This window comes from Phoxinus phoxinus (genome assembly GCF_949152265.1).
Source record: "Phoxinus phoxinus genome assembly, chromosome: 5".
NCBI lineage: Eukaryota > Metazoa > Chordata > Actinopteri > Cypriniformes > Leuciscidae > Phoxinus > Phoxinus phoxinus.
The window spans coordinates 5,878,004-5,891,687 of NC_136880.1; the positions used below are offsets into that span (position 1 = coordinate 5,878,004).

A 13,684-nucleotide genomic window follows, 5' to 3' on the forward strand; every position below is an offset into this window, starting at 1 on the left:
TACACTAATTTAGAAACGAGCATTTTCTATTTTTCCAGCGTGTGAACATATCTCCGATACTACTCTCTATAAAAAACAATCGGATTGCTTTGATATCGCTAGTTATATCCAACTTTCCGAACTTCCGTTACTAGCTATCTCTAACGATAGCCCGCTAGCATTGCTCGCGTGGCCTCGCCTATCGACCGTCTTATTTACACTCGAATCACTGAAATCGCTCTGTTTGTGTTGGAGTTTGTGTTTGTGCTTGTGCTTCGAATCGCTTGTTGTGTTTGAAGTTTGTGTTTGTGCTTCGAATCGCTTGTTGTGTTTGAAGTTTGTGTTTGTGCTTGTGCTCCGAATCGCTTGTTGTGTTTGAAGTTTGTGTTTGTGCTTGTGCTTCGAATCGCTTGTTGTGTTTGAAGTTTGTGTTTGTGCTTGTGCTTCGAATCGCTTGTTGTGTTTGAAGTTTGTGTCTGTGGTCGAACCGCTTTGGTTGTGTTTGGAGTTTGTGTTCGAATCGCTTAACTGTTAACGTTAGTTTGTGAGCGTGTGAACATATCTCCGATACTACTCTCAATAAAAAACAATCGGATTGCTTTGATATCGCTAGTTATATCCAACTTTCCGAACTTCGGTTACTATCTCTAACGATAGCCCGCTAGCATTGCACGCGTGGCCTCGCCTATCGACCGTATTATTTACACTCGAATCACTGAAATCGCTCTGTTTGTGTTTGAAGTTTGTGCTTGTGCTTCGAATCGCTTGTTTGTGTTTGAAGTTTGTGCTTGTGCTTCGAACCGCTTTGGTTGTGTTTGGAGTTTGTGTTTCGAATTGCTTAACTGTTAGTTTGTGAGCATGTGAACATATCTCCGATACTAACGTTACTCTCTATAAAAAACAATCGGATTGCTTTGATATCGCTGGTTATATCCAACTTTCCGAACTTCCGTTACTATCTCTAACGTTAAGTTAGCCCGCTAGCATTTGCACGCGTGGTCTCGCCTATCAACCGTCTTATTTACACTGGAATCACTGGAAGGATACGGGTTCTATCCATGATTTCAGTCCTAAATTAGTAGTGATATTGGTAGCATCACTGCTAATTTATTGTTCATCTGTCATAATGGCGAATATATCGGATGTGTGTCTACCTCTGAGTGCAGGTGAGGACACGTTTGAGCTGCATTCGGTGCGGTTGGAGCTGGAGTCCGTGGAGAAGCAGATCCGTGATCTGCTGGGGAGGCAGGCCGAGCTGCGAGACCGACGATCAGCGCTTGAAGCATCACGCGCCGATGCTCACAAGTCAGTGGTTAGTAACTTTTCGACTCCGGCCTCCTCTACTCCGTGTATTTCTCTGCACAGGACCCGAGCACCCCTGGTTTCGTTTACCCCGACACCGACACAGCACCATGGACCCTGGATGATGCCACAGCGGAAGACACGAGCCAGGACCAGAGCAAGGACCTCTCCGCCCCTCCCGGTCTTCGAGATCTCCACCCGGAACCGCTTCTCCCCTCTTCGCGAGACGGAACGCGACGACGCTGTGATCATCGGCAGTTCCATGGTCCGGCATGTCCGCGCTACCTCAGGTAAAGGTATGGTGCGCACTCACTGCTTTCCTGGTGCTCGTGTTCTCGATGTCGCTGCGCAGGTCCCCGAGATCCTGAACGGTGACGAGCGCGTCGGAGCTGTCGTGCTGCACGCGGGGGTGAACGACATCAGGCTGCGGCAGACGGAGGTTCTGAAGAGGGACTACAGGAGCCTGATCGAGACGGTACGCAGAACATCGCCTGAAGCAAAGATCGTCGTGTCTGGACCGCTTCCCACGTACCGACAAGGACAAGAAAGGTTCAGTAGATTGTTTGCACTAAATGAATGGTTGATGTCATGGTGTAATGAACAGAGACTGCTCTTTGTAAATAATTGGAATCTGTTTTGGGAGCGACCTAGGCTCTACCGTGCTGATGGCCTGCACCCCAGCAGAATCGGAGCGGCTGTTCTGTCGGACAACATCTCCAAGACGTTACACACCATATGACTAGTAAGTCAAAGTCCAAATCACATTCTTTGCTGTCCCAAATTAATTGATATAAGTACCAGTGTAGAACACTATATAGAAACTGTGTCTATTCCTCGTTTAGTGAGGCCAAACAATAAATCTACTGCAGGATCTAAGAAAAATCTAATTGTGATTAAACCAGAAAATCTCAATATTAGTGAACAAAAACAATTTCTAAAGCTAGGTCTTCTAAACATTAGATCGCTTACACCTAAGGCGGTTATTGTAAATGAAATGGTCACTGATAATAGCTTTGATGTACTCTGCCTTACTGAAACCTGGCTTAAACCAAATGATTATTTCGGTCTTAATGAGTCCACTCCACCAGGATACGGTTATAAGCATGAGCCCCGTCTGATTGGTCGTGGCGGCGGTGTTGCAACAATCTATAGAGATATTCTTAATGTTACTCAGAAAACAGGCCACAGGTTTAATTCGTTTGAAGTACTTGTTCTAAATGTTACGCTCCTAGATGTAAGAAAGAAATCCCTATTATCTCTAGCCTTGGCTACCGTATATAGACCGCCTGGGCCTTACGCTGATTTCCTAAAAGAGTTTGCAGATTTTCTCTCAGATCTATTGGTCAATGCCGATAAGGCAATAATTGTTGGAGATTTCAACATACACGTTGATAACACAAATGATGCGTTAGGAGCTGCGTTTACAGATTTATTAAACTCCTTTGGGGTCAAGCAAAACGTTAGTGGTCCCACTCATCGTCTTAATCATACTCTAGATTTAATTATATCATATGGAACCGATCCAACCGATATAGATATTATACCGCAAAGTGATGATATCACTGATCATTACATGGTAACTTGCATACTACGTACGGCTGAAATGTGTCATGTTGCGCCACGTTATCGACCAGGCAGAACAATCCTTCCAACCACTGTAGATAGATTCTTGAATAGCTTACCTGATCTATCTCCGCTCCTCAGTGAACCCAAACAAACAGAGGAACTAGAGGAAATGACTAGCAGTATGAGCACCATTTTCTCTAGTACATTAGAAACTGTTGCACCAATTAGATTAAAAAAGGTTAGAGAGAAAACTAAAGCACCATGGTACAACAGTGCTACGCATGTTATCAAGAGAGAAACTCGTAACTTAGAGCGCAAATGGAAACAAACTAATTTAGAGGTCTTTAGAATCGCGTGGAAAGACAGTATGTCACGTTATAAAAAGGCTCTAAAATCAGCCAGGTCTGAGCATCTACGCAAACTAATAGAAAATAACCAAAACAATCCAAGGTTTTTATTTAACACCGTGGCTAGATTAACAAATAAACAGACATCACCTGAACAAAATATTCCGTTACATTTTAATAGTAATGATTTCATGAATTTCTTCACTGAGAAAATAGAAAGCATCAGAAACACAATTGTAAATGTACAATCTTTGACAGCGTCTTATGATTCAGCCTCAATTATCGCCCCTCAAGAACAACTACAGCGCTTTACAACTATAGGACAGGAAGAGCTAAATAAACTTATCACTGCATCTAAACCAACAACATGTTTATTAGATCCAATACCCGCTAAACTACTGAAAGAAGTGTTACCTGTAGTGGAAGAGCCTCTTCTCAATATTATTAACTCGTCTCTATCTTTAGGACATGTTCCAAAAACATTCAAGCTGGCAGTTATAAAACCTCTTATTAAGAAACCACAATTAGATCCAAATAACCTAGCAAATTACAGACCCATTTCAAATCTTCCATTTATGTCTAAAATACTAGAAAAAGTTGTGTCCGCTCAATTGTGCTCTTTCTTGCAAGAAAACGATATCTATGAAAAGTTTCAGTCAGGATTCAGGCCACATCATAGCACAGAAACTGCGCTGGTTAAAATTACAAATGATTTACTTTTAGCTTCTGACCAAGGCTGTATCTCAATACTAGTTTTACTCGATCTTAGTGCTGCGTTTGACACTATAGATCATAAAATACTCTTAGATCGACTTCAAAATTACACTGGTGTTCAGGGACAGGCATTAAGCTGGTTTAGATCGTACCTATCAGACCGTTACCATTTTGTCCATTTAAATGGGGAAAAATCAAAGATAACGTCAGTAAATTATGGAGTGCCACAGGGATCTGTATTAGGCCCCCTGCTATTCTCAATTTATATGCTGCCACTTGGTAATATTATAAGAAAACATGGAATAAGTTTCCACTGTTATGCTGATGACACTCAATTATATATTTCATCTAGACCAGATGATAACACTAAATTATCTAAAATGACAGAGTGTGTTAAAGATATAAAATATTGGATGACGTGTAATTTTCTTCTATTAAATTCAGATAAAACGGAGGTATTACTGATTGGTCCAAAAAACTGCCCACAAAACCTCTTACAATACAACCTTAATCTAGATGGACGTCCTGTTACTTTATCCTCTACAGTAAAAGACCTGGGTGTTATACTAGACCGCAACTTGTCTTTTGAAAATCATATTTCAAATGTCACAAGAACAGCCTTTTTCCACCTTAGAAACATTGCTAAGCTACGTAATATGCTATCAGTTTCTGATGCAGAAAAGTTAGTTCATGCATTCATGACCTCGAGACTAGATTACTGTAATGTTCTATTAGCTGGTTGTCCTGCATCCTCAGTAAACAAGCTACAGTTAGTCCAAAATGCAGCTGCTAGAGTTCTTACTAGGTCAAGAAAATATGATCATATAACACCAATTTTATCATCTCTACACTGGTTACCTATTAAGTTCCGTATCAATTACAAAGTATTGTTACTGACCTATAAAGCCCTAAATGGTTTAGCTCCTGTGTATTTAAGAGATCTTCTATCGCCATATAATCCATCGCGCTCTTTAAGATCGCTAAATTCGAGGCTTCTGGTCGTACCTAGGATATCTAAGTCCACTAAAGGAGGGAGGGCGTTTTCACATCTAGCTCCTAAACTCTGGAATAGCCTTCCTGATACTGTCCGAGGCTCAGACTCGCTCTCCCAGTTTAAAACTAGATTAAAGACGCATCTCTTTAGCCAAGCATTCACATGATGCATCTCATACCTTTTATACTACAGTTAAATCAGATCAAATGCATTCATATTAAGAACAGCAGCTACGCTAATTATTTCCCATCTGCCTTTTTTTGTTATCTCGGGACGCCTGTCCCGAGATAACTCAAATAGAGTTTGTCAGCTCCAGTTAGTATCCAGCCTCTCATGGAGACTTCAGATGCCCCAACGCCTGTGATGAGACGACTCGACGCCTGTGAAGAGACGACCCAACGCCGGCGATATGTTATGCCCTAAATTTCATGATTAACTAACTGTATTTTTGTATGTATATTTTTGAAATGCATTTTCTGTAAAGCTGCTTTGAAACAATGTGTATTGTGAAAAGCGCTATACAAATAAACTTGAATTGAATTGAATTGAATTATGTTTCAATCCGTTTTGATTAGCTTATGACACGGATTATCATGCTAAAAATACTGACTTTTGCGAATATCTGCTTAGGTGTAAATATGATTTCGTGCAAATATATTTCAGCCTCCGGTAAAATGTGATACTGTCTAAATACTAGACATTATATTTTTATATATAAATGTTCGGTTTTGGTTAGCCTATGACACACGCTAAAATATTGCCACAGATGATTGTGAATACAGGTGTAAATGTTTGAAATGCTCTAAATGCGTGCGCAGATAATGGCCATCAACAGCGCGATCTATGGCTCATAAATAGATATTTCTCCGTCCTATGGCCCATCAACAGATATATAGACTACATGCATTGTGCGTCCATACCCATTAATCGCCCATCTTTGGATAATGTATGCTAACACAGTTGTTTTTATTTTTTTAGGAAATGTGTTTGCATCACACTCTCCTTCTCCAGCACCGCAGAGGACGCAGGTGTCGTTCAGTTCTCAATCGAGAATGATGGTAAGTGCACAGACGTAATATTTTACTGATGAAATGTAATTGTGTTTACAATATACATAATATACTCGTCATAATATACAAGTAGGGCCTACCTATTCTTGTGTGAAATTACAAAATCGGTTGTCTTTTTCTTAATCCATGGCCATAGTGATTGATAGCGATAATAATACAGTTTCTTTGATTGTGTTATCAACAGATGTGACAATGAACATGTCCAAGCACCGGTCCCGAAGAGAGCCATGGCAAACAAGCAACAGGTCCAAGTCCACCCTGTCATGGAAAACCGAGACTGATGTTGACATGGTTGCACAGACTGCGTGATTCCTGCCCGGGAAACTGGACCGCAAGTGACCTCTGTTTACTCACATTCGCCCATGAGTCTGTTTGTAACAGTATACACTACCTTTCTTTCTTTTTTTTAAACAGGGTTCCCGCGGGGTCTTAAAAAGTCTTAAAAAGTCTAAAATTCTGAACTTTAAATTTAAGGCCTTAAAACGTCTTAAAAACGGCCCGATTTTCATCCGAGGTCTTAAATTTAATTTAGTCAGGTCTTAAAAAGGTTTTACCTTCGTTCATTTCCTGAAATGCTGGCCACAGAAAGTTATTACAAAGTAGCAAAAAAGTATTGAGTCGTAGCTTTCAAAGCGGAGCTGTAGCAGGGTCTCAGACACGTCGCTCGCGAGCTCCAGCAGCTCGTGCCCTGATTAGCGGTAGCTCGCCAAGAGGCCGTTCACATATTGCGTCTTTTGCGCGCTCAAGTTCGTCATTTCAAATTTAGGCGCGCGGCAAGCACACTCATATTAGAAGCAATGCGGCCGTTTTTTCCAGGCGGAGCGAGATAAAAAAAAAAAGCGAAACTTTTCAGAATTCTGCAAGCGGGTCATGTGACAAGAACCAACCAATCCGCTTCACCCTTTCCGTAACAACATTGACAGCTCAGTCAACATGAAGGATGGGGGTGCACTGTGCACCCAAACACTACAGGTGTTTTTCTCTTCTCCGTAAATAAATAATGGCTACAGCAAGCGTTTATCAGTGGTGGAAATCATTAGCTAGCTACTGTCGTTGTGGAGAGCAGAGTGCATGGTTGCATAGCAACGACAGACGCAACGGGAAAATCGGACCAAATCTTACTATTAATAATAAAAGATAAGCTAATCTGCATTGTAAATGTCAGTAATTATTTTTTTTTGACATTCATTCTATAAAAAAATATTTAAAGGCTGAAATACGTGAGGTTTATCTTTTTATAAAACCTTTTTTGTCAAAACTTTATTTGAACTTGTACATGTTAGTAGATAACATGTTGCAAGACACTCTTTTAAAATCCAGCCATAATTTTTTTATGTTATTATTTTAATGTTTATGTAAACAAAAAGTGCATATTAATGCTAATTGTATTTGTTATTTGCTGGTTAATGCGTCATGTAGGTCTTAAATTTAAATCTTTATGGTCTTAAAATGTCTTAAAAAGGTCTTAAATTTGACTTACTGAAACCTGCAAGAACCCTGTTAAAGGATGTGTTAAGTTATATTGTTAGGAAAGATTTCTATTTTGAATAAATGCTTTTCTTTTTAATAATAATAATAATAATAATAACTGTTTTTCCAACATTGATAATACCTGATTATCAAATCATGATATTAGAATGATTTCTGAAGGATCATGTGACACTGAAGACTGGAGTAAGGATGCTGAAAATTCAGCTTTGATCAAAGAAATAAATTATATTTGAAAGTATATTAAAATAGAAAATCATTATTTTAAATTGTAATAATATTTCACAATATTACTGTTGTTTCTGTATTTTTTATCAAATAAATGCAGCCATCTTCCAAAAATATTAAAAATGGTAATGTGTCCAAACGTTTGACTGGTACTATATGTTTATATATGTACGGTAGCACTGTGGTCTTGTGAGGCACAACATTTAGTTCCTCCACATAGAGGAATTACAATAAAAACAGATTAAAAAACAAAACCTTTGAATGTCCTCTCATTCTCAGATTCTCCTCTCTGCCTCACAGCACCGTGATGGGGCATTAGCCATGGATGGGGGAGTGTCTATTGTCTCCCCTCATTCATATTCATGGCCATCAACACCCCTACGCATAAAGCAGTGCTGGCACAAAAACTGACTTGCAAAGTTTAAATCATTATATTGTTGTTTTGTGAAAGAGTGATCAGAATGATTTTCACATCATTTTGTAGTAAACATTCTAGCCTACAAGAATGGTAACTCAAAAGTCTTGTGCCAAACTATTCAGTATGAGTTATATGAGCTCATTGCAGTGACAGATTTTTTCCCAAAACTTACTAACCACGCATAATATTTTTTTTCTATAAAATGCAAACATGTAACTTCCATTTTGCTCACATATTATTGTAGCAGAGTTTGTGCTGCAATACAGCATAATTATGTGTTGGCCAAAGGTATGTTGTAAGTAGCTGAAATAAGCACAAATGTCAGGGCATGTCAAAACCTCTCAAGGGCCCCAAAAACCCCTCAGACCCCAGGGGGTTAAGAACAGATCACACCCTGAATAAATTAAAAAATGACTTGTTACTTCAAGACTGGAAGAGTGTGTATGAAGAAGGGGATGTTGACTTAGTCATAGATGTAGACTTAGATGTATAACTCATTTCTAAATACCTTTTTGACTTTGTATTATAAAAATTGTCCAATCCAGCAATCAGAGATAACATCTAAACGTCCATATAAACCCTGGTTTACAAGGGGTCTGATGAACGCTTGCAAAAAAAAGAATACTCTATATAAAGACTTTGTTAAGCATAGAACTGAAGAGAAAGAAACTAAATATAAGACATATAAAAATAAATTAACAGCTATCTTAAAGGAGAACTCCGGACAATTTTAACATTGAGCTCAATTTTTAGTAAATTTTAGTAGTCAATTGTCCATAGGTTTAGTTACTTATGATCACGCGCGTGAACTCGACAATCGAATACTTTGGACTTCGACCAAAAACAGGAACTAAATACAGTTATGTGCACTGGCTGATATAACAGTCAGGCCGCCATTGTAAATAAGAACTTGTTCTTAATGACTTGCCTGTAAAAAAATAAATAAAGGTTTAATAAAACATCATTTTTATTAATATCTTTCACATCTACTGCAGTCAGATTCACTCGTGTTCACTCTGAAGGAATCACTCAACATGGCTGGGCACTTGTATGACACATCAAGGATGATAAGAGAAATAAAAGCAGGTTTAAAATTAGACCCCATTCAAGTAAATAGGGTGCAAATTTTAAAAAGAGGATAACACGGTGTAGGCAACACCGATTTTTGGCGTTGTTCTCTGTATTGACAGCACTCCAAATTTACTAAAAATTGAGCTCAATGTTAAAATTGACCGGAGTTCTCCTTTAAGAAAATGTAAAAAAGACTATTATAGTAGATTGCTGGAAAAGAATAAAAACAATATAAAGGCTACATGGAACACTTTAAATTCAATTATTAGAAGGAAAAAAACAAGTACTGGATTTCCAAACGAATTTATTGATAATGGTAAAATAATTAAAAACATGGATGAAGTCGTGGCTGGCTTCAATGGATTTTTTGTGAACTTAGGCCCTAATTTGGCTGATGAGATAATACCTCCACAAGATGTCCCACAATTTTTTGAAGAAAGAAATCCAGCAACTATTTTTCTGAGAGATACTGATAAAACTGAAGTACTTGATATTGTTAATAACTTTAAGAATAAAACATCAAGAGACTGTAATGATATTGATATGTTTTTAATTAAACAATTAATTGTAGTAACAGTAGATCCCACAGTATATATTTCCAATCTCTCTCTGAAATTGGGTTCTTTTCCCACAAATATGAAAATAGCTAAAGTTGTCCCTATCTTTAAAGCTGGTGAACAGAATCTTTACACTAACTATAGGCCAATCTCACTCCTTCCCCAATTCTCTAAAATTCTGGAGAAGATATTCTCCATCAGATTGGATAGTTTTATTGATAAATATGGGATCTTAACTGATAGTCAATATGGTTTTAGATCAAATCGTTCTACATCTCTGGCTTTAATTGACCTGGTGGAAGAATTAACAACTAGTATTGATGACAAGAAGTTTGCTATAGGTGTAATTGTCACGGGTGACAAAATGCGGGGAAAGCGGAACCTTTGTTTTCTTCCATGTTTCCCGAGGGGAATTAGTTGAGTGTAACACCTCACTCCGGTTCTGGGTGTAGCGGAGACATTGCCCGGCCTAATTACCGCTGATGCACTGCAGGTGTGTGAGAGAGAGGAGCGGCGTTTGCACGGGCTTCCTGCTTCACAAGAGGAGGATAAAAGAGCCGTTCAGAAGAGAAGAAATGGTCAGTCTTGTCGGTCGTCTTCAGTCTGGGTCGTTCTTGTCCAGTCTTGGTCTTGGGGTAGAAGATCTCTTGTTGGGGTGCTTACATTGGAAGTTGTAAACTGGGAAAATCCGTGTGGATACCGCGCTGTCATTGGAGTCTGCTGTTCAGAGTTCGTGTGGGAAATCTACTGGATGGAACTGCTGCTTGGATCTGCGCTGTGAAGAGGAAATGAGAGAGATAAGTGAATTAGTTACATAATTGAAACAGTTGCAAAGCTTGAAGAAAAGACAGTGAATGTACCATTGACCATTGAGGAAGGGCTCTGTTCAGAGTATATTGGAGGAGAACTGAGAGTTGTATCTTCCCACTGGAATGCATGGATAGATCGAGGCTTCGGATCGGCCCTAATGTGTGAGTGATTTGCAGTTTGTTTGCCTTACCTGATACACGCTGAATTAATGCTGTGGATTTGTAGTGAACACGAGTGTGTGTTACGCTGAGAAGAGTCTCCCAATACATGCTTTCATCTTTGGAAATGATTTCCTTGTCTCCATCTGAACCCCGTAATGATGCAACTGAACTGGTGAAGTAATGCTTTGTGTTATCCTCTTTTCCGCTGAGTATTGGAATAACGTAATGCCTCATTGAAGTCTCCTGTTAACTCTCTCTCTCTCGCTGAAGTTATAAGTTTGGGGAAGAACCGTCCCGCTGTGGAAAAGTTTGAATTGTTGTACTTACTGGCTGAGATTTGAAGATGTACAACATCATGGGTACAACTGCCTATTAAGTCTCCCGCTAATGTCTGCTGAAAGTGTTTGATGCTGAGTGAAGAATCCCAAAGTCTGCAGCACTACTGCGAAGTGAGCTTTTAAAGTCACCGTTTTACTTCTATGTCCTGATAAGAGGATCTGATGTTGAGAGAAGATACATTACCCGTCACTCACTGCCTGAGTCCCGAAGTCTGCAGCACTGCTGCGAAGTGAGCTTTTAAAGTCACCATTTTACTTCTATGTCCAGATAAAAGAATCTGAGGTTAAGAATACATTACCTGTTACTTACCGTCTGAGTCCTGCAGATGTGCAGCAACGCTGTGAAAGTAAGCTTTTAGAGTCACTGTCTCACCATTGTGCCCCGACGACGTATCTGATACTGAGAAGAATTCATTACCTGTTACTCACCGTCTGTGTCCCGAAGACATTGCAGGATTTATCCAGCGGCTGTTCCGGTCCCATAGCCCTATAAAAGAAGAGCTTCTTATCCTTCCCTCAAGTTGATTGTTGTTTAATAAAAATTGTTTACTTTGAACTCAAATACTTGCCTCCTCATCTGTCCATCTGTTGCGTGCCTGTGGTGTCGGCTCCTCACGGTGGTGTCTGGAGTCAGGGGCGGCTGGTCCTCCGAGTCCGCCCCGGCCTGCACCGGTGACACAATTTGGCGTAAGTCGGCAGGGTTGCCATCGTGAGTTGTAGCGGCCACAGGTACGCGATGGTGGACGAAGAGATGCCACCAATTCGCTCACAAGTAATGCCCATCATGATGGGAGCCCCTTGGGCACAACGTTATGGAGGACCAGGATCGGAGCTGAGTTTTCAGGACTGGAAAGCGCAGACGAAATATCTGTCTGGATTGCAGGGACTGAGTGCATCGCAAAAGGTACAGTTTGTACTAGGATCGTTAGAAGGAGAAGCCAAAAGAGAAGTTCTGGCTGCATCGGAAGCCACGCGGGCCACTGCGAAGGATATCTTTGATTTCTTGTCTGGATTATATGGAGATTCTACCCCGGTAGCCACTCTTCGTGCCCAGTTCTTTAACTGTCAGCAGGGGCCGCAGCAGACTCTTCGAGCATACTCTCTGAGACTGTGGGAGCAGTTTGGCCGGCTGAAAGGACGACGAGATCATGGACTGGGAGAAGGAGATGGCTTATTGAGAGACCAGTTTGTTTTGGGGCTGCGTGAAGGACCGGTGCGCCAGGGCATATGGCTTCAGCTTCGACGAGACCCCACTATGTCTTTTGAGGCTCTTCGACAAGAGGCCTTGGCGTTGGAGTCAGATCAGTGAGAGACGACCCAGGCACCAGTTCGTGTGGCGGCCAGCAGCGCCAGTGTACCCACGCTTGTTGAGTCAAATGAGTGGAAGCAGATATTGAAGACAGAACTACTGGAGGAGGTTAAGGGACAGATGGCAGAATTGTCTCGGAGTCTTTTGGGTGAGCTTCATCGAGGTCGAGTCGAAGATGGACCGATTGTGCGAGGAAGATCATATTCAGAGGAGGGGCGAGGACCTGTACGCCGCCCCCCACGTCTGACGGGCCTCCGGTTTCAAGTGGGATAATCAGGGTCGGCCCATCTGTATAAATTGTGGAAGTCCAGGACACATCAGTCGCCAGTGCGACCGTCGTCGAAGTTCTCAAGGGGGTTTTTAGTCCCACCGGTCACTGTGGGTCAAGTGGCCGGGACCCCTTCAAGAGACCCTTGTTCTATTCCTGTGATGAGAGATGACTGGGTTGGATGTTGTCCCACCGTGGAAGTTCAAGTTAATGGGGTGAAGTTTAATTGTCTGGTCGACACAGGTTCTCAAGTTACGTTGTTTTCAGAGAGTCTGGCTCTGGAGTTATTCGCGGATCATCGGCTCCACAGGACGGAAGCTTCAAGGCTCACATTACGTGGAGCGAATGGATTGGATATACCTTATACTGGGTACATCGTGGTAGACTTTCTGGTTCGAGGGATTCCCGTCCAACAGAAGGGTGTCGTCATTGTCCGAGACCACTGCTTGGGTCTCCATCGAGCACTATTAGGGATGAATGTCATTCTGGATTGCTGGGAAGAGCTGTTTAAAGGCCGACCGGCCCAAACGTCCCCGTTAGCGGAAAGGCAGGACTGGGACCGGATCCTGGCAGATTGCCGAAGAGTCCACGCAGCAAGTCAGGTACAAGAGCGGGAAGATATCGGCCGAGTCACCTGCCGGTACGCTCTGTCTGTTCCAGCCCGGAGCGAGGCTGTTCTCTGGGTCCGAGTGCCTGCGGGATCCCGTGAGTCAACTGTGTTCTGGTAGAGCCCCACGAAGATTGTCAACCTATCGAAGTAGCCCACGGGCTAGCGGTCATACGACGAGGGCGAGTTGCAGTGAAGGTGCGGAACGCCCACCCTTACCCAGTGCTCCTTCGTCGACACCAACGTCTGGTTCGAGTTTCGTCTGTCCGTCCGGTCCAAGTCCAAGAACAACAGGATGTCTGTTTCAGGCAGGTGAGCCCTGCGGTGGTGGAAGTTGCCGTTCGTCCAGTGGAGGCAAGCTCAGGCCCTGTGAGAGGAGGGATGCCGACCCATTTGATGGGGGAGTCTTTGAAGGGTGAGGACCTGGAGGAAGGATAAGTGTTACAGCTCCAGGAGC

The 13,684-nt window shown here is 41.7% G+C and overlaps 1 protein-coding gene and 1 long non-coding RNA gene across 2 annotated transcripts in view; both read left to right on the forward strand.

The window, feature by feature from the left end:
* LOC306999438 overlaps positions 1 to 13,684 on the forward strand; it is a 743,560-nt gene that overhangs the window by 460,444 nt on the left and 269,432 nt on the right. The gene's annotated exons all lie outside the window — the stretch shown is intronic.
* LOC306999015 (uncharacterized protein) lies at positions 619 to 5,440 on the forward strand. Its single transcript, XM_079613411.1, has 2 exons — positions 619 to 1,830; positions 1,933 to 5,440. Exons 1-2 carry the CDS (start codon positions 1,106 to 1,108, stop codon positions 2,018 to 2,020), a joined length of 813 nt encoding a protein of 270 aa, XP_079469537.1. The 5' UTR covers positions 619 to 1,105; the 3' UTR covers positions 2,021 to 5,440.